General features: G+C 42.2%; 1 protein-coding gene across 1 annotated transcript; it reads left to right on the forward strand.

Annotated features, from left to right (window-relative positions):
• Positions 1-1,034: 1,034 nt before the first annotated feature.
• On the forward strand, positions 1,035-21,328 carry tpcn3 (two pore segment channel 3). Its single transcript, XM_039815719.1, has 19 exons — positions 1,035-1,445; positions 2,523-2,605; positions 3,059-3,173; positions 3,754-3,882; positions 5,865-5,981; positions 7,021-7,139; positions 7,263-7,364; positions 8,693-8,819; positions 8,906-9,113; positions 11,690-11,834; positions 12,042-12,227; positions 14,955-15,019; positions 16,892-16,979; positions 17,525-17,594; positions 18,387-18,606; positions 19,170-19,260; positions 19,574-19,687; positions 20,435-20,547; positions 21,040-21,328. The coding sequence occupies exons 1-19, from the start codon at positions 1,350-1,352 to the stop codon at positions 21,162-21,164; spliced, it is 2,313 nt and encodes a 770-aa protein (XP_039671653.1). The 5' UTR covers positions 1,035-1,349; the 3' UTR covers positions 21,165-21,328.

Here is a 21,328-nt window from a genome sequence, read left to right on the forward strand (position 1 = left end):
CTGTTTTTTTATGAAAATATGACCCATTTAAAAATCTGTACATCATTTGGGAAAAACATCATAGTTTTCAAGTAAAGTCTTCCTTTTTAATGAAAACATTTGAGTCTGGAGGCCCAGAAGTGCTGTGTATTTCCTTCTCATAGGATAAGTAAATATAATATATAATAAATAAAGGAATTCCCACCATAAATTGGTGCATAAAAGTGTATCAGAATGCAGGAAAGGAAGTCTTTGACGCTCAAAATAACCCCATATATATATATATATATATATATATATATATATATATATATATGGGGTTATTTATATATATATATATATATATATATATATATATATATAAAATTTGTTGGAAATTCAGCAAGAAATTATGTTTTTAAGTGTGGATAAACCCCCTGCCTCCATAGACACACATGCATTGGGAGGCGTGGCTTGTCCGGACCAAGATGGCGGCGCGTGGACGTACCACTGCTGCGGCTATAATGCGCTATCTATGTATGGAACATAAACAATGTGTGTCAAGCTAAAAACAATAACTCCCGTCAGTGGTTCTGCTCTTTAAACGCCTCTCCCTCTCCGTTTCCGTTATCCTGCTGCTGGGAGTCACATGACGCCTCCTGCTGCCTTCACTGTCTCCCGTAAAACAAAAGTCCGAAAAAAAGAAACGTTGACTGCAACAGACGAGCTTCCTTCCGTCAAAAAGGAAATACTATTTAAATTGAAGTGAAATAAAGACATTAAATCAACAAAATATAAAGTATTAAATGAGTAAATGGAATAAAAAAGAAACAACACCGGCCAATTCATTAGGTACACTGCTGTTTAAAAAATTAAACATTAACTTTAAAAACCCTGGGAGTAAAATCTGATTTTTTTCTGTTTTTAATAATTCCACCTTCTCTGGGTTTTGAAAATGATTTCCATGACCGGGTTTATTCTTCAGAGTCATGAGCCTGTTGCCCATGCTGTTGCCAGTTTCCACGTCGCAGTGTGTGTTTTTTTCTCCAACGGTCAGTGAAGGCAGCACGAGTCCAGGTTTATTAGAGGCGCACAAACAGCCGCTCGGATCAGTCCCGAGTCAGTCCGACTGCAGCCAGATGTTTGTCCCGCTGTCCCGTTAGAGAGCAGCAGGCAGGCGGGGAGGGAGGAGACCTGGGATGTGGACGGTTACAACTCAGACCAACACCGCTAAGACAAGTCTGGACTTCTGTCCTGCAGAGACACAATCCCTCCGACTCCGACTGGCTGTCTGGAAACTCTTCACGGAGCGTTACAATCACTTCTCCAAAGTCTAGTTGTTGTTTTTGGTGGGGTGGGGGGGTGCACGAGTCGTGTCGGAAGTTTGAGAGATGTCCGAGCCAGAGAAGAGCGAGGACATTCCTGATGAGTCTGCAGGAAAAGAAAAAGGAAGTCCAAACGGAGGGAGTCCTGCGAAGAGCGAAGAGGTGAGAGAGAGAGTGGAGCACACATGACAGCAGTAAACCTGGACTCTTGTCCTTTTTATGGGACATAACTAAGCTCTTAAACAGGGACAGGGAACTCCTGACAGGGTAGAAGCCACTGCTGATATAAGGCTACGTTCACACTGCAGGCTGAAGTGGCCAAATCAGATTTCTTTTTTGGGGGGTCCAGTGACCAGGTCAGACTTCTTCAGAAGTAGGCTAGTGTGAACACTCAAATCAGATGTAGACCACTTCCATACGTGGTCCTGAGTCCGACCCAGGTGTGATTTTTATCAATGTGACAGCAGTGTGAACAACCGAGGAGGATTTGATGCGACTTTTATCTCAATCTACATCGACATTTGTCCCAATGATGCTCCAGCAGAAGTTAGTCCGAGACAGACAGGAATATTAAAAACCTGACTAGGCTACAACATGGAGACCAGTGATGGAGCAAGTCAATGTCAAAGTCTGCTCGTTAATGTTACGGCTGCCATTACACAAACATTTAGAAATAAAAGTGAAAATTCTTACTTCCTCCATAACCTCCCTAACTTTAGTGCGACAGCGTGCTGCGTCTGATGTCATTGTTATTGGTCTTTTGGGCATGCGGGTCAGTTCGAAACCACAAACGGTTCACACTGGAATCTGATATAGGCCACATTTTAAAAGGTCATGTGAACAGACAAACAGAAAATCAGATGTGAGCAAAAAAAATCTAAATTAATCATTAAGACTGGCAGTGTGAACATAGCCACAGACTTCAAAATGTTTAAAGGGGAGATCATTGATTATAAAGCAGGTGGAGGTGCTGTGTAAATACTGTGGAGGTATCAGAACGCTCAATCAACAGACTTCTATAGCAGGGGCGGGACTAGAAGCCCCCCCCACACTCCATTGGGCTACAGTGCTGTCAATCTGACAGTTGTGATTTCCATTGGATCAGAGTACAGTCACTTGTTGGCTCGTTCTGACAATTGTGCCAGCCCTTGTCACATGACCAATTCATTTCCATGGTGACCGTTTCCTCTGGTCTGATGTGTTCCTGTAGAAGTTCTCTCACCATATGGTGTGTTTCAGGATTTTAACCTGGCTGCCATCTACGTGTCGGACGCTCAGTACAACAGGAACATCTACTTCGACACGTCGCCACAGGCGGTCAGGTGAGACGCTCATGTTACTCTGCTGATATTTATATTATATTATTGATATTTCTCTTCTCTCCTCTGGGACAGGAAACTGAATATCTTTTGAGTTGTGGACAAAACAAGACATTTGAGGACGTCATCTTGGGGCTTTTTGGGAAATACTGATCCACATTTTAGAAACCAAACAACTCATCCAGACAATAATCCCCACATGAATCGACTATGTGCAGTCCTAACTCATCCCCTCATACACCCCGTCCTGCTGCAGCACATACTCATTAGAGCACCAAAATATGATCCATCCGCAGCTTAAAATAGTCCCTGAGCAAAGTCACTGTTTCCCTCCTCCTGTTAGTTTGATAAAACCTACTAACAGTGAGCAGTTGTTTTAGGGAATGTCTGATGAAGCTACAGTGTGTATCTCTATATATATATATATATATATATATATATTGTGTGTGTTTCCAGACTGTATCTGCGCTACAACCACTGGATCCCTAAGGTGCTCCTGTACTTCTTCATCCTGGTGGATCTGTCTCTCGCCCTCTTCGAGGACCCGGCAATGTTTCCTCTGCCCATATGGGTAAGATGGGAGCCACTGACACACATACACACACACACACACACACACACACACACACACACACACACACACACACACACACACACTCTGTGCTGGTTTCACACTTCCTCTTTTCTTGACGTGTACGTTATTGACAGAAAAAGATCCTACACTCATTCTGTAGATAGCAGAACAAGAAGATTTGTATATTTTTGATTTCTATAATTTGGACCAAAAAATGTGAACAGCGGGCGGAATGTTTCCCCAAAAGCCCCAAATCTTTTAGGCCGCCTCTGCTGTCTTTGAGAGGCTGTAGCGAGCTCCGTTTTCTATCTAGAAAAGAAGATTACATTCCATTTCATTTCATTTAACTGATGCTTTTATCCAAAGCCACTTACAATTACTATATATCAGAGGCTGCATGTCTCTGGAGCTACTAGGAGTTAAGTGCCTTGCTCAGGGACACATTGGTTGATCTATGGCAGTGGGAATTGAACCCTGATCTCCCACACCAAAGGTATGCATCATATCCACTGCACCATCCCCCCCCCCAGATCATTTGAGTTGTGTTGTTGTGTGTGTTGTGTCGTTGTGTTTCCAGGCCACCATGCTGGTGGAGCTGCTCTGTCTGCTGGTCTTCACCCTTCGACTCGTTCACTACGCCCAAGTCATCCCTCGGGACAAGTTCTGGAAAGATCCCAAAAACATCTGCATCATCGTCATCCTCGTGGTAGGACCCCTCGGCAAACATTTCCATAATGAGTTTTTTGTATCAATCACTAGTTTCAAGTCTTCTTCACTACAGCACGATGTCCATTTAGTAAATGATGCTCCCGTTTATTTTAAAACAGACGATAAAGCAGGGGAGGCGTTAGGACCAATCAGGACAGAGGCTTAGCCATGCTAACCAGCGACAACAACTTTTAATAAAGGGACAGAAAACATCGATGGAAGAAGCAAAGAAAACTTTTTTTTGGTGTTGTTTTCAACTTAACCCTCCTGGTGTCCTCAGCTCAAATTTGACCCATTTTTAAAAAGTTTCCATATCAGAAAAGTTTTTTGTTTTTTTTTCCCCGACCAAATTGTCAAAGAAACTAGCGTGGATGGTTCCCTACAACCGTTACTCTTCACAGGTCAAATTAATGATTAGTTCACTAATTTTATTGAATTTGGGTGTTTTATTCAATTTTATAGCGTTTGAAAAAAATAAATGACAAAAGAATGTTGGGAAAAAAGTGACAAAATTGTTGGAAAAAACTTCAAAAATTGCAGAAAAAAATCGACAAAACATTAAAAAAAATCGCTAAAAAGGATCTACAAAAACATGAAAAAAATTTACAAACCTAAAGAAATTGATAAAAACGTCAAATATTGACAAAACAACTGGAAAAAAATTGACAAAAACATCGGGAAAAGTGACAAAAAGAAAAAGAACAAGAAAAGGTTGAAAAAAAAAGTTTTAATTTAAAATTTTGACCCAGAAAAAAACCCCAAAAGTTGCGTGTTGGTCAACAGGAAGACAACTCGAGGGTTAAACTTGGACCGTGTCACTACGTGGTTTCTGTTAGCTGGAACATTGGGCTCGCCTACAGACCGGGGCGGAGCACTAAGTCCTGGGCCCTGTAGGAAGGCCTTCTCTGTGGGCCCCTTTTAGTCAGACCGAGAGAGTTTAGAATCAATCATCAGATTTATAAACTGCATGGCTTCTGTGTGCAGGAATCTGAATGTGTAAAGTAACTAGTAACTAAAGTAACTAGTAACTAAAGCTGGAACAGATGAATGTAGTGGAGTAACTAAAGTAACTAGTAACTAAAGCTGGAACAGATGAATGTAGCGGAGTAACTAAAGTAACTAGTAACTAAAGCTGGAACAGATGAATGTAGCGGAGTAACTGAAGTAACTAGTAACTAAAGCTGTAACAGATGAATGTAGCGGAGTAACTAAAGTAACTAGTAACTAAAGCTGTAAGAGATGAATGTAGCGGAGTAACTAAAGTAACTAGTAACTAAAGCTGGAACAGATGAATGTAGCGGAGTAACTAAAGTAACTAGTAACTAAAGCTGGAACAGATGAATGTAGCGGAGTAACTAAAGTAACTAGTAACTAAAGCTGGAACAGATGAATGTAGCGGAGTAACTAAAGTAACTAGTAACTAAAGCTGGAACAGATGAATGTAGTGGAGTAAAAAGTCGAAGTAGAAGTAGAAAGTGGCATGAAGAGAAAAGACTGTGTTGGGGAAGACGTCATGTCCTGGGGAGTGTGTGTGTTGTGTGTGTGTGTGTGTGTGTGTGTGTGTGTGTGTGTGTTTGTGTGTGTGTGTGTGTGTGTGTGTGTGTGTTTGTGTGTGTGTGTGTGCTCCAGAGGCGTAAAGTGCTGACGAGCCCTTCTGTATGTTGTTGTGAAACAACCTTTAGCCGGACGGAGAAGTCGCCCCGTCAGCACCTTCAAGGCTTCCTGGTGACTCAGGGACTCAGGCCACCGACCCTCAAACCCTTACACACACACACACACACACACACACACACACACACCCTCAAACCCTCCGTCTCTCCCCTCACACACAGCTTTTATTATACACAGTGTGTTATATTCTGTAGTCTGTGAACATTTCTCTGCTTATTCCGATGCCCATCTTCATTTACTGAACAGATGTGTCTGTGTCCTCGTGTGTGTGTGTGTGTGTGTCTGTGTGTGTCTGTGTGTGGCGTGCAGCTCACTCTGGTGGATATGATCATCTACGGAGCGCTGAAAGCGACCGACTGTTACGGCGTCCGCTGGTCCAGAGTCCTGCGCCCGCTGCTATTGGTCAACGTCACAGAGGGACGCCAGGTAACTGTCTCACCTTAGCTGGTCGTATCACGCTACAGAGAAAGAAATACTGCCAGCGTTGTGGCAGTTTGTCTTCTCTTTTGAACCAATTACAGTATAAATGAAAAACCATGATGTCTAAATCCCAAAATGAAACCGTAGATAACCAAAGTTAAATAGCGGGCCAAGTTCGGTTTGTGCAAATGCTTTTTTGACGTCATTCATGCATAAACAGATACAGAAACAACTCATCCAAAGGATAAGATGTTAACGTGGAAATGTTAGAAGACCCAACCACTCAGCATGGTGAGAGCAGATAGTTATCAGAAAGGTCAAGAAGCCTCCTTCTGAGAAACAGGAAGTTGGGTCTGCAGCAACAGCTCCACAGGAGAGTGACGGTGCCTTTATTGTTCCTGAATATGAGATAATGTTCAGCCTCATTACAACAGACGCTCCACCTTTATTAATAGTTAGGGTTCAGCCGATACTGTTTTTTAAAGGCCAATATTGATTATTAGTAGTTAGTGAAACAGATAAGAAGTGGAACTGATATGCCTTTACAGTAAAAAATGAACATCTTTAAGTCAAAATGAATATTTTGGAAAACTTAGTTTAAATGCTTTCAAGGTCTCATACAGAACATATTCAGATGTAACGCCCCCCAATGGAACCATGTTCAAAGGTAACCGTGATTTAATTACACATATTTTCCCGATCAGGAACGGATTAGTTATCTTTTATTTTGTAATTAAATGACGTAACTAGTTACATGTAACTAGTTGCTCCCAACCCTGAGGATCAACGTGTAGTGGTATTTTATCTCTGTCATCTGCTGTTTACACTTCCTGCTGCAAATGTTTGGCTTTGTGAGCCGATGGCGCCTGAACGCATCGTGTGTGTGTGTGTGTGTGTGTGTGTGTGTGTGTGTGTGTGTGTGTGTGTGTGTGTGTGTGTGTGTGTGTGTGTGTGTGTGTGTGTGTGTGTGTGTGTGTGTGTGTGTGTGTGTGTGTGTGTGTGTGTGATAAACACAAACTATCTCTGTGTGTTTGTTTGTGTTCAGCTCCGCCGAGCGTTCAGAAGCATCCGGAACGCTCTGCCTCAGATCTTCTACGTCTTCCTGCTCTTCATGTTCAGCCTCCTCATCTTCTCACTCATGGCGCTCAAACTGCTGGGCAAACGGTGAGAGTCGGTGTGTCTGTCTGTCTCTCTGTCTGTCTCTCTGTCTGTCTGTCTCTCTGTCTGTCTGTCTGTAAAAGGTATCAAGAATATGAAATGGACAGATTGTATGTTTTTCCCGTGCAGAGGTCTGAAGACCATCGACGGCTCTCCGTACTTCACCAACTACCTGCAGATCCTCTTCGACCTGTACGTCCTGGTCACCACGGCCAACAGCCCCGACGTCATGTAAGACTTCAGCCTCTGTTATCAATCACACACAACATGTACACACTGGGAAGGGTTTTAAACTGCTTATTTTTATTATAATTGGTACGGTGTTTCTGCTGCCTACATGCTCAGATTATTACTCTGAGTGTCTGACAACATTATGGGATGGATCCCTACAGAGATAGACCTTTTAGTTAAAGAGTAAGATCCTTTTAGTTTAACATGAAACAGCCCCAAAATCACCATCACCAAACTCCACCAGACTCCATGTAAATAATCAGGACTTTTAGCGTGTATAGAGCCAGCATATCTCCACCAGACTCCATGTAAATAATCAGGACTTTTAGCGTGTATAGAGCCAGCATATCTCCACCAGACTCCATGTAAATAATCAGGACTTTTAGCATGTATAGAGCCAGCATATCTCCACCAGACTCCATGTAAATAATCAGGACTTTTAGCGTGTATAGAGCCAGCATATCTCCACCAGACTCCATGTAAATAATCAGGACTTTTAGCGTGTATAGAGTCAGCATATCTCCACCAGACTCCATGTAAATAATCAGGACTTTTAGTGTGTATAGAGCCAGCATATCTCCACCAGACTCCATGTAAATAATCAGGACTTTTAGCGTGTATAGAGCCAGCATATCTCCACCAGACTCCATGTAAATAATCAGGACTTTTAGCGTGTATAGAGCCAGCATATCTCCACCAGACTCCATGTAAATAATCAGGACTTTTAGCGTGTATAGAGTCAGCATATCTCCACCAGACTCCATGTAAATAATCAGGACTTTTAGCGTGTATAGAGCCAGCATATCTCCACCAGACTCCATGTAAATAATCAGGACTTTTAGTGTGTATAGAGCCAGCATATCTCCACATGTAAATGGGTGAATTAAGGGTTTATTTCAACCAAACCAGAGTGGTGATTGTTGGAACAGTGGAAAGATGAACCAAGACGGCTTTTGATAGTTTTTATTTAGTTTCTGTCCACTTTGAATGAAGTGTGTTTTACAATGATAAAAATACTGATTATTTACATGGAGTCTGGGTTTGGTGATAGTGATTTTGTGCCTTTTAGTGACTCTAACTGCTGCTGAACATTAGTCCTGTAGGGTTACATTACAGCTTGGTTCTGGTTTAATACTGGACCAGTTTCAGAGATTGTTGTTCCATCAGACACTCAAACACACACATGGAGACAGAGAGTCCAGGGTTATTTCTGAATTATGAAGTTTCTACCTTTGTTTCCTGCGTTTATCGACACATTGAGGCGTCTGCCATCAAAAAAGACGTGACTTGTTTATCTGCCTGTTGTGTTTTCTGCTTCTTGTTGGCAGGATGCCGGCGTACAACAACAGCTACGTCTTCGCCATCTTCTTCATCCTGTACATCCTCATCAACACCTACATCTTCATGTCCGTCTTCTTGGCCGTCGTCTACAACAACTACAAGAAGTATCTGAAGGTACGGCGCTCCCATGGAGAGGCTTTAGTCTGGAACATGTAAACGTCGTGTTAAAGGTATTAAAACCAGTTCCCTCGCTCCGCCAGGAGGAGGTACGGCAGCTGGTGAGGGCCAAAAGGCACAAGATGGTGCAAGCGTTCGGCGTGCTGCAGGAGCAGAGGGAGGGGGGCGGCGAGCCCGTGGTGACTCACCACAACTGGAACCAGCTGATCCGATTGGTCCAGCCCGACATCGGGAACGCCCACCGGGAGCTGCTGTGGAGCGTCGCCGACGACAACAACCAGGGCTGCATCGGTGGGTCGCACACACACACACGCACACACAGAGACGCACGCAAACACACACACATGCACGCTCACACGCACGCATGCACACACACACGCGCACACACACACAGATGCAAACACACAAACACATGCACACATGCATGCACGCACACACGCAAATACACACACACATGCCAAGTACACGCACGCACGCACGCACACACGCGCATGCACACTAGCCGGAACGCAGATACGCACACAAGCGCACACCAAACACTACCGCAGTCGTTTTCTTTTCTACCATTTTCTTCTCTCAGATTAAGGTTATTTTATTTGTATCCGTAGGTCAATGTGTGGCTTAGTAATAAGAAGTTCAGGTCATCCATGACACACAGTTCAGAAAACAGACAACACACAACGGGACATCGCAGTAAGCAGAACCGTAGTCACGTTAACACGCCGAGTCACTATCTGCGCGCTCATCTTCCACATCTCGCTGTAAGTCAAACTGCTTCATCATCCAGTTCAACTTTGTTCAGAGGAACAAACTGATATCGCATGCAGCCAGACTCCATTAATACTTCTGCTTTTCATTTTCTTTTAACACCCTTTATGTCCAGTTATCTAATGTGGTCAAGTGTGTCCAAGTACTCCAGTACTAGTATATTTACCATAGAAAGCAGGGGGGTTAAAGAACGCAACAGGACGTCGCATAAGCGATGTTGGAGATGTTCTGATACCACAGCATCTGGAAAGCCTCCCATTTTAGAAAGTGGAAAGGAGCCAAACGTGTTTTGTGTGCAGAAATCTTAATGTGTGAAGTAACTAGTAACTAAAGCTGGAACAGATGAATGTAGTGGAGTAACTAAAGTAACTAGTAACTAAAGCTGGAACAGATGAATGTAGCGGAGTAACTAAAGTAACTAGTAACTAAAGCTGGAACAGATGAATGTAGCGGAGTAACTAAAGTAACTAGTAACTAAAGCTGGAACAGATGAATGTAGTGGAGTAACTAAAGTAACTAGTAACTAAAGCTGGAACAGATGAATGTAGCGGAGTAACTAAAGTAACTAGTAACTAAAGCTGGAACAGATGAATGTAGTGGAGTAACTAAAGTAACTAGTAACTAAAGCTGGAACAGATGAATGTAGTGGAGTAACTAAAGTAACTAGTAACTAAAGCTGGAACAGATGAATGTAGTGGAGTAACTAAAGTAACTAGTAACTAAAGCTGGAACAGATGAATGTAGTGGAGTAACTAAAGTAACTAGTAACTAAAGCTGGAACAGATGAATGTAGCGGAGTAACTAAAGTAACTAGTAACTAAAGCTGGAACAGATTAATGTAGCGGAGTAACTAAAGTAACTAGTAACTAAAGCTGTAACAGGTGAATGTAGTGGAGTAACTAAAGTAACTAGTAACTAAAGCTGTAACAGATGAATGTAGTGGAGTAACTAAAGTAACTAGTAACTAAAGCTGTAACAGATGAATGTAGTGGAGTAACTAAAGTAACTAGTAACTAAACCTGGAACAGATGAATGTAGTGGAGTAACTAAAGTAACTAGTAACTAAAGCTGGAACAGATGAATGTAGTGGAGTAACTAAAGTAACTAGTAACTAAAGTAACTAGTAACTAAAGCTGGAACAGATGAATGTAGTGGAGTAACTAAAGTAACTAGTAACTAAAGCTGGAACAGATGAATGTAGCGGAGTAACTAAAGTAACTAGTAACTAAAGCTGGAACAGATGAATGTAGCGGAGTAACTAAAGTAACTAGTAACTAAAGCTGGAACAGATGAATGTAGCGGAGTAACTAAAGTAACTAGTAACTAAAGCTGGAACAGATGAATGTAGCGGAGTAACTAAAGTAACTAAAGCTGGAACAGATGAATGTAGTGGAGTAACTAAAGTAACTAGTAACTAAAGCTGGAACAGATGAATGTAGCGGAGTAACTAAAGTAACTAGTAACTAAAGCTGGAACAGATGAATGTAGCGGAGTAACTAAAGTAACTAGTAACTAAAGCTGGAACAGATGAATGTAGCGGAGTAACTAAAATAACTAGTAACTAAAGCTGGAACAGATGAATGTAGCGGAGTAACTAAAGTAACTAGTAACTAAAGCTGTAACAGATGAATGTAGTGGAGTAACTAAAGTAACTAATAATTAAAGCTGTAACAGATGAATGTAGTGGAGTAACTAAAGTAACTAGTAACTAAAGTAACTAGTAACTAAAGCTGTAACAGATGAATGTAGTGGAGTAACTAAAGTAACTAATAATTAAAGCTGTAACAGATGAATGTAGTGGAGTAAAAAGTCCAATATTTCTCTCTGAAATGTAGCGGAGTAGAAGTAGAAAGTGTCATGAAGAGAAAAGACTCAAGTAAAGTACAAGTACCTCAACATTTGGACTCACGTACAGTACTTGTGCAGTAAATGTAAGCTACATGGAGCTACAGGAGAAGAGCATTTCCAACACATGCTGCCCTCTAGTGGCAGCATCCGAAAAGACACAGCAGTGCCCAATGCCTCCCTACCTTACTGTACGGAAAGAATAATTAGAAGGAAGCTGTAATAACATTTAAATTATATTTTTTTGATCTCAGGGAAGGTGGCGTTCGTCCAGATGGCCGACCTGCTGAACATCGAGGTGATCACGCTCAAGTCAAGGCCACACCCACTCCACAGTCTGTGCCCCGCCCTCTACCTGTCGGCCCCCAGCCGCCTCCTCTGCCGAGTGGTCCAACACCGGTCAGACAGCCTCACACACACACACACATACAGACACACACACACACACACACACACACACACACACACACACACACACACAGACACTCAATCACTTCCGGGTAGACAAATGGTTTATTTGAATTGTGGAGATATGTGAAATCTCACAAACACTTAGTGAATTACTGTGTGTGTGTGTGTGTCTGTGTGTGTCTGTGTGTGTCTCAGGGCCTTTGGCATCGTGTACGACCTGATCATCCTGGTGAACGCCGTGTTCATCGGTCTGGACGAGGAGAATCCGCTGATCGCTAACTCGGAGTGGGCCTTCCTGGCCCTGTACTTGCTGGAGATCCTGCTGAAGCTCTACGTGTTCGAGCCCCGAGCGTTCTTCTCCCGACACAGCTTCTGGAACTGGTGAGCACGCGCGCCGTCCTAACACGGAGTCCGAAACGATCGCCGTTGCACTTTGAATAACCAGTATGACCTCACGTTTTGACGATCGTGTTCACACGCTGAATGTTGTTCACACTGTGAGGTGTTTTGGCAAGGAGAATCCAGAAATGCAGAGAGACGCTTGCGGAGTGCAACATATCGTTTCATAACTCAGATGGGGGAAATGGTAATATTCAAGAGGGGAATGGAATGGGGGGGGGGAGGGGGAGGTAAGATGAGTGAATGCAGACAGAAAAGGAGAGCGACAGTGTCGTGATGGAGACAGAGAGCGAGGGAAGGGCAACTCCTTTAGGTAACGTTAGCCGCAGTGCCAAACGCAAGAGGACGCACACCGGCTATGTGAGAAGGCGCACCCCGCCCATTTGAGAAGGCGCATCCCGGCTACACGAGAAGACTGTAATGGAAATTTTATGTGTAACTGCATGTATGCTTCAGACAGAACAACTATGCAAACCTTTTAATAACGAATACAGTATTTCTCTTGTCGCTGTACAGCGATGAAAAGTACAACTAAGGAAGCTGTTAGAATAACACCGTACAGTTTGTCACTAGAGTTCCCCTGTTGCTAGCTGATGTCAAGTAGCTGTTCGTGCTAGGACACGCCCCCCCCCTACGTACATGCACACCGTTGCTAACTGATAACAAACAGCCATGCCATCAAGGACACAGCTTTTGCAACGGATTAATTGATACACATCAGACTCAGTGTGCGTGAGGAATCTTTAGTATGACAAATTTAGCTTTACTGTTGCTGGCTGATACAATTATACTTACAAGAGTGTCTGATACAAGAGTTTTGTAGTATTGCATTGCAAAGGACTCTGACAGGCAGCTGGAGATGAAGTTTAACAAGCGCTGCAAAGATTAATGGATTAGTTGTCAGCTATTAAATTAATCGGCAACTGTTTTGATCAGTTTGAGTCATTTTTTATGTAGTTCTCTGATGTCAGCTTGTTCTCTCCTCTGGGACAGGAAACTGAATATTTTTGAGTTGTGGACAAAACAAGACCTTCTAGGACATCATCTTGGGACTTTTTGGGAAACACTGATCGATGTGTATGACTTGGTACAAAATAATATGTATTTCAATATTTGTTTGAAACTGTGTTTGAAACTCAAAGTGTTTTGCAGAATGTCCTCCGATATGAGAGGAAACATTCACTGATAAAACTAACAATGGAATCATTTCCCAAAATCTAATATCAATGAGCTGTGTCACGTCCATCTCACACAGCCTATCTACGGCCCAGATAATAAGCACGAGGTATGTGACACACGTTTCACTTTTCGTCATCTGCTGCTTTTGTAAGCGCTTGGACCAGCTTACCGATGCTTCAGGCGGCTTTTTTTATTATCACAAGTGCAGCGCCTGTTTGGAACGGGCCGATTGCTTGGCCTGTGGTATCGCTGCTTGAAGCTTTCTCCAGAACCATTGTAGCCCCAAATTACTTATAGAAGGATCCCAAAGCACTTTAAGGGTAACTTGAGTTTTTTTTTTCAAAATGTTCCTATGTTTTTGTGTGTAAGTGACTGAGCTGTTGCAGCTGACAGACTCAGATTATTACGCTGCGTTCCAGACACAATTTTTAGCCCGCAAGTTTCGACTTCAAGTCACGACTCAAGACTTGGTAGCGTTCCAGGCAAAGTCACGACAAACCTTTCTAGCTAGAGTTAGCTAGCGGCTACCTAACGTTGGCGTTAGCTAGCGTGTATTGTGTATTGTTTTGATTACAATGTGCGGAATTACTTATCTTACCTACTTGTCTATTTATTTCTATTTCTTACCGTTAATCAGCGGCGTCTGTACAGCATCAACAGGGGTCACCATTGTTGTTTATGTGAGTGTGTGTGACGTCAAAAACTGTAACTGGGAGTACAACAATCTGGTACCAGTTCACGGGTAGTAAGTTACGGATTTGACTGCCGTTCCAGGGCGCTTTCACCGGGAGAAGGTTGTGAAAACACGAGTTACGGGTTGCCTGGAACGCAGCGTTTTTCTAAGTTGTGAATTACAGTGCTTAACTTTTCGTAGCTTTTTGAAGGAATGGTTCATGAGAACAGGCTGATGTGAGCAGCATTGCAATGCATTCTGGGTGTGTCACGGGGACTTTGGAGAAGCGGGGCGCTGAGGTTCCCGCTCCTCATTTGCATAAAGTTGAATCCAGGCAACTTTATGTAAATCAGGGGCGTCCAGATCGAGTCTCCGCCTCTAGAAACCTCCTGAAAATCTTTTAAAGTGACATTTGGTGAGCTTTAGCTAAAGCTTTAGACGCTATATTTTTGTAAGTTTCTGTTGCCTTTTTTTGATATTTTTTATGCTTTTTCAAAAACATTTTATGCTTTTCCCGACGTTTTGTCCGTTTCTAGGTTTTTGTTTATTTTAGCTTTTTTTTTTTTTGTCTTGACGTTTTTTTCTTCACATTTGAACGGACGATTTTGACAGCTTTTTGGGTGTTTTTTTGTCTCTTTTTTTTAGACTTAATGTTGCATTTTTTGGATATACTGTATATTTCATATCTGATCTATTATTACATCCATGATGATGTTTTTGTCGTTCGACATGTTGGTGACGTCAGAGCCACATTGTGTGAAACCTTCGGCTTCATTCTCACCACTGCTAGCGCTCGGTTTACTTTCAGCAGCGTCACCGCCGCAGCGCTCGTTCTCTGACGTGATTTGTGTTTTCAGGTTCGACACCGTCATCGTGGTCTCGGCTCTCATCGCCACCATCATCAACTCCGCCGTCACGTCAAGTAAGTTGGTTTCCTTTCCGTTTGAACGTGTGAAACACAGACTCACAGAATCACAAAGGTTCAATGCAGTGCTGAAACAATTAGTTGATCAATTGATCGACAGTAAAATACAGTTATGAACAATTAATTAGTGAAGTTGTTTATCAAACCAGCGTCCATTCTCTGGTATCCGTTTCTCTCTGTTACATCTGCAAGACTTTACGGCACTGACGTTATTCTTTATTCTTTTATTTGGATACCTGTTAGCTGCTAACAATGTAAAACATACAGTAAAATTTTACATACATTTAAAAGAAGATATAGGGCCCTATCCTGCACCCGGCGCAGCACGGCGCAAAGCACGACGCAAGTGTCTTTGCTAGTTTAAGACCGACGCAGTTGTCAGTTTCCTGTCCAGCGCCCACGTCGTTTAAATAGCAAATGCACCTGCACCCAATTGTGGCCCATGGGCGTGCTGGTCTTACAGGGAGGTGTGTTCAGGTGCATTCTGGGCGTGCTGGTCTTACAGGGAGGTGTGTTCAGGTGCATTCTGGGCGTGCTGGTCTTACAGGGAGGTGTGTTCAGGTGCATTCTGGGCGTATTGCTATCTTGAGGCAGCGGGAAGTGATCGCGCCACTGACCAACCCAAAACACACCTCTGATTAATGAAGACACTAAGTACAACCCTTTAGAACCAGGCGCCCGGCGCACGGACCCCCCTTGTCAAACTAGCAGAAGTGGATTTGGACACGCCCTAAACACACCTGCACCAGGCGCTTCACGCCGTGCGCTCAGATCGTTAGAATAGGGGCTATATTGTGCAAGTAAAAGAATACCGCTTTGTGATGTTGCGTACATTTCTGTTAAATAGAATAACACCACATTCTGACAATTCCAGTCCATCATAGTTGGATGAAATAATGTGTAGTTATTTCTGAAGTGTTTTCTAAGTAGTCTTTTAAAACTGGCCTTGCCGGGTGCCTCCACTATGATAGTTATGATAGGCAAGCTATTCCACATTGTGATGGCTCTAAACATCAGTTCATTGGTTGCAAACGGACCAAAAACATGAGCCTGTTCAATGAACCAGTTCCAACCGTTTTTGTACCGTCAAATATGTAGTCTGGAAGTCCACGGAAGTACGTTTCCCTCCGCTCTCTCTGTGTTTCCATTTCTATTTGTCTGTATCAGTAAATATGATCAAGCCATTTAATTCAATTTCAGCTAAATTCTATTTTATTTATAGTATCAAATCGTAACAAGAGTTCTGTCTTCTCAAGACACTTTACAGATAGAGTAGGTCTAGACCACACTCTATACTTTACAAAGACCAAACAATTCCAGCAATTCCCCCAAGAGCAAGCATTTGGTGCAACAGTGGCGAGGAAAAACTTCCTTTTGGGCAGAAACCTGGCACAGACCCAGGCTCTTGGTGGGCGGACATCTGTTGCTGCCATTTTGAACACAGAGACGGATACAGATATAGAGAATTATGATTCATAATAATTATAGCAGTTGGTATGTTGAACGGTGGCAATTATAGTAACAACCAAAGATAATGGAACTCTGACTAGAAATAATAGTTGTAGCTAGTTCAGGGCGTAGCAGGGTGTTGCGGGGCGTAGTAGGGCATAATAGTGCGTTTTACATATGAGGGTTCCCATGTATCTTCTTCCCCTGCCCCCCTGCCAAGATCTCTCGCTACCCCTTTTCCACCCCATGTTTTTTTTCAATCCCAGAATGTATCTGTGGTGTAGCCAGACCTTCCTCCACTGCGCTGTGGAGATAGAGCTGGACATATGAGACTAACTGTATAAGTGTTTTTCATGTGAGACATGCGGGAACGGCTTTCCCTTCTGGGACGGTAAAGATATGTCCGTCTGACTGTTGTAGCGGGGAATTACACCAGTCGTCAGATCCTGGACATCGTCTTCATCCTGCGAGTTCTCCGGCTGATCCGGGTGGTGGACAGCATCAAAAGGTTTGATCCCTAACTGCACATTTCACCCACGTTTTTATCAAATAACCTGCAGGAAATGGATCTCTAACTGCACGCTTCACTGAGGTGATATATAAAAACCTGCAGAACGCTGTTGCAATTATGGGGTGGACTCAGATGAGATGGAGGAAATGTCATGCATTACTTTTAGACAGAAGGACGCCTTGTTATTTCATTTCATATATATGTGTATTTGAGACAATGCTCCTTAATCAACAGCAAAGTAACTGTAAATGAGCCAGAGTTAGACAACATCTGTTGTCCCTGCCCAGTTTTATGGCAACTCAACAAACTTAAATGCAATAAAAATGAATTATTACAGTCAGCACGTGAAAGCAACATACAAAGACTAAAAGCAACTTACTCAGACAGGCACAATGCACAACAACAAGTAACAGACACAACACATCAGATAAAGACAGCAAGCAAAGAAACAGACAATCTGCAGCCAGGCAGCAAAAGTCAACAGGCAGTCAGCAGTCTGAGTTACTGTATGGATCAGCACTCTGTCTCCTGTTCCCTGTTAGGTTTCGTACTATCATCAACACTCTGATCCGGATCGGACCGGCCATTCTCACATTTGGACAGCTGATTATTGTAAGTAGCAGACTTGTCAATTTTCCTAAGTGTTTTAATTTCCCCCCAAAACTCTAAAAGTAGTCAAAGTTGTTTGAGATGCGCGAGTTAAGGTCTTTGTACGGTATGTATGAGGTGCCATCAGGGCCATTATTCACAATTACCTCACACACATACAAGTGAAATGCTCTCATATACAAAATATACACTCGCATACTAATACTGAAACCTCACGCAGTAAGTGAAATTCTCTCAAAAAACTACTGAAACACTATGATTTCACTTTCAATTGCGTGCGAGAGTGTTTCAGTAGTCTGTATGACAGCGTTTCAGTTTAACCGGAAGGTGGCATGGAAGTGGTTGCTGTTACCCACTGAGTTATCCAGCTAGGTTGTGGTATTCAGGCAATTTTGATACCTTATTTAATCCTTATTCAAATTTATATATTCTATTTCTTCTATCTGCCCCATGAGTCCTCCTTCTATCTTGCTCTCCAATCCTTTAAATATCCTCTTGAGGTCTAGTGACAAAGGCTAAAGCATATAATTCCATCTTTATTTTACCTGATCATGAGATAAAAAGGGGTCCTGCAACTGCGGTTTTGAAAACTGAAGCTACTTTTACCCCAAAAAGCCTAACGGTCGTCCATGTTGTTGCGTTGCGAGAGTTAGGTTGCTGCTAGCGCCACTGGCTCTGACCGTATGCTCGTCTAAAAGTGTTTTAATTTACCCCAAAAAGCCTAACCGTCGTCCATGTTGTTGCGTTGCGAGAGTCTCCTGTTGGTGGCGCTGTCTCTGACCGGTCTGTCCTCAGGTGGTGTACTACATCTTCGCCATGGTGGGGATGGAGCTGTTCAAAGGGAAGGTGAAGTTTTACGCCGAGGACTCCAGCGACCCGGAGAAGGCGTTCTGTGGAAATCCGCTGCTGAAAGGAAGTGAATTCGCACAACTCAACTACTGCAAGAACAACTTCAACAACGTGGTGTCGTCCTTCGTCCTGCTGCTGGAGCTCACCGTGGTCAACCAGTGGCACGATATCCTTTTACATTTAGAGCAACAAGTTCAATATTTAAAGAGAAATTAGTTCAATATTTACAGAGAAATAAGTTCAATATTTACAGACAAAAAATTTCAATATTTTGCCAGTGACATGATATCCTTAATCTCAACGCTGCTCCTGAACGCTAAATTATGTTTGTGTGGCTTTTTTCATAGTTTTTGTGGATTTTTTCGTAGGTTTATTTGTGCCGTTTTTGTCTTTCTTCTACAATTTTGCAGTTTTAAAAAAAAGTTTGTCACTTTTTTAACTTTTAACTTTTAATTTTTAACTTTACCTCAGTGCTAAATGCCTCACTGAACGTTCAACACTTCACATGAACGCCTCACTGTCAGCGTCTTATTGGTTTAATTAAAATTTGAGAAAAAAATTGAGAAACAAAAGTTAAATATTTAAAAACAAAAACATTAAAAAATATATAAATTTTGCCAGAAAAGAAATTCAATATTTTGCCAGTGGTACGATATCCTTGTAATAGCTGGAGAGAAAAAGTTCTGATTGATTCCAAAGGGAAACTCTGATTCCTTAACGGGACTCCACTGCTCAGCAGCGGCTTCGCCACCGTCACCCACGCGTCCGCCCGGCTCTTCTTCATCCTGTTCCACATCATGGTCGTCATCGTCATCATCAAGTACGATGCTAATGCCAGCAGACTCTGAAACATCTCACACCGTCTCACATCTAAAGACCATCTGTCATAATATCTCTAAGGTTTTAGTCACAAAGCAGAAGATCGTACTACTACTTCAAACTTAGGATAATATCAAACGTTTGATTTTGTCAGAACGTTCTGTGTGTAAATTAGAGAGACAGGATTTAGACAGAGAGGCTGCACAACTGGTTTTGAACTTTTCTCCAGTATCAAAGTTATTAAAGTGATGGTCGTCTGCTAACACATCACGACAAATGAAGGCGTAACACAAAAATGACTTCCTGTTTGTTAGCATCTTCGTGGCGTTCGTGCTGGAGGCGTTCTTCGTGGAGTACTCGGTGGAAAAGAGCGACCTGCAGACGTCTCTGGAGAGGAAGATCGAGGAGCTGGAGCTGGCTGTGGCACAGTGAGTCACACAAACATTACATTAACTAAGGACTTAAAGTTACACTAACATTACATTAACTCCAGATTTAAAGGCACACATATATTACATGATACTCAGGATTTAAAGTTACACAAACATTACATTAACTCATGATTTAAAGTTACACATATATTACATTATATTCAGGATTTAAAGTCTCTAAAGTCACTATAAAAATATATAAAGAGGTAGGTTATTTGTTAAAAAGGAAAGTTAAGACCACAAAACACAGGCATACTTCCACAAAAAGAAGACATTCAGTTCACAAATTATCCTTAAAACTCAAAACTAAAGTGGCGTATAGTTCAATTATGGCTCTTGGATAAAAACTGTTTCTGAGTCCTCGGAGATGGATCAGTAGGAACCGTAAAGATCATCCAGGGAGGGGAGAGGGCAGCCCAAAAAAGTCCCTAAGATATTAATGCGTGGAAAGATAAACCTGATTGGTTTATCTGTCTCTCTTTGAAGTTTGATTGACACATTTTGGGCAAAGGGTTAGTAGACATGGCGTCCAGATTACCGTGAGGGCTCACAGTATCCTGGATGGCTGGGATTATATATACGTATGTATTACCCATAAAATTAAGTATTCATTTAAAAAATGTAGCTTTTATTTAGCTTCGAATTAACTTTTGTGACTCAAAATATATAACAGGCTCATTTCTTTGTTGATGACACTCTGTTGTTTGTGTGTTTGATGATGGTCCATGTTGATTTTTCCACCAGGGAGAAATTGGAGGATAATTTGGTGAACGCCATGGAAACCATGGACAACGACCTGGAAGCCGGCCAATCGGGGAACACCAAACCCGCCCTGATGTTTAAAATCGCTTCAAAAAGTAAGAAAATAGTCCTGCTGGCAGAAGGTTATAGGTTACAAGTTAAAGTCCTGCATTGAAAAGTTACTTCAGTAAAAGTCTGAGTATCATCAGGAAAATGTAGTTAAAGTATTAGTACTTGGAGTAGATGACCAATCATAGAAGTCCGGCTTAGAGTTGCATAACACTTAGCTGAGAGTAGAAAAAACTGTTGAAACCGGAGCATTCAGAATAGTTGGAAATCTTTCTCTAAAATACGTTTACCTCATTAATTGAAGGTTTTAGCCACTGTTAACATGAAAATCCAACATTATAACATTGTAGATATGACATAATACATACATAAAATACGTTAAAGCATAATATGTAACTAACTTAAGTATCTTTTGTATTCCTGGATTTGTGTCTGAATAGAGCCTGAAATGATGAGTGCTCTGCTGATCACAGTATTATCATAATAATAATAAAATGGATAATCAGATTTGATGACTGCGCTGCTTGTTTTCCCGTCAGGATATCGGACGGTGGACGCTCTGCTGCAGCGGATGTTCGAGGCCGATCTGGACCCCGAAGACTTCGCTGAGAACGACGACCAGACCAACTTTGAGAACCCAACGTTTCAACCTGCGCAGCCTTGAACGCACAGATCCATACAAAGGGAACCAGATTCTATCATTTCTATCCAGTTTTATACTCGGCATCATCTCACGTGTGTCTAAATCGGATGTTTATCCAGTGATATATTTTTGTATTCCTGTCTTGTAGTGCTGTGTAGAAACACATAAAGAATATTTACACTGTT

The sequence above is a fragment of the Perca fluviatilis genome, chromosome 1 (genome assembly GCF_010015445.1).
Source record: "Perca fluviatilis chromosome 1, GENO_Pfluv_1.0, whole genome shotgun sequence".
NCBI lineage: Eukaryota > Metazoa > Chordata > Actinopteri > Perciformes > Percidae > Perca > Perca fluviatilis.

What these genes read in the sequence shown, in the direction of transcription:
- tpcn3 (XM_039815719.1), top strand. Translation starts at nt 1,350, where the DNA reads ATGTCCGAGCCAGAGAAGAGCGAGGACATTCCTGATGAGTCTGCAGGA. An exon ending in GCATCATCGTCATCCTCGTG is followed by an intron (nt 3,883 to 5,864) that starts GTAGGACCCCTC and finishes TGTGGCGTGCAG; the next exon opens with CTCACTCTGGTGGATATGAT. An exon ending in CTGGAGCTGGCTGTGGCACA is followed by an intron (nt 19,688 to 20,434) that starts GTGAGTCACACA and finishes TTTTTCCACCAG; the next exon opens with GGAGAAATTGGAGGATAATT.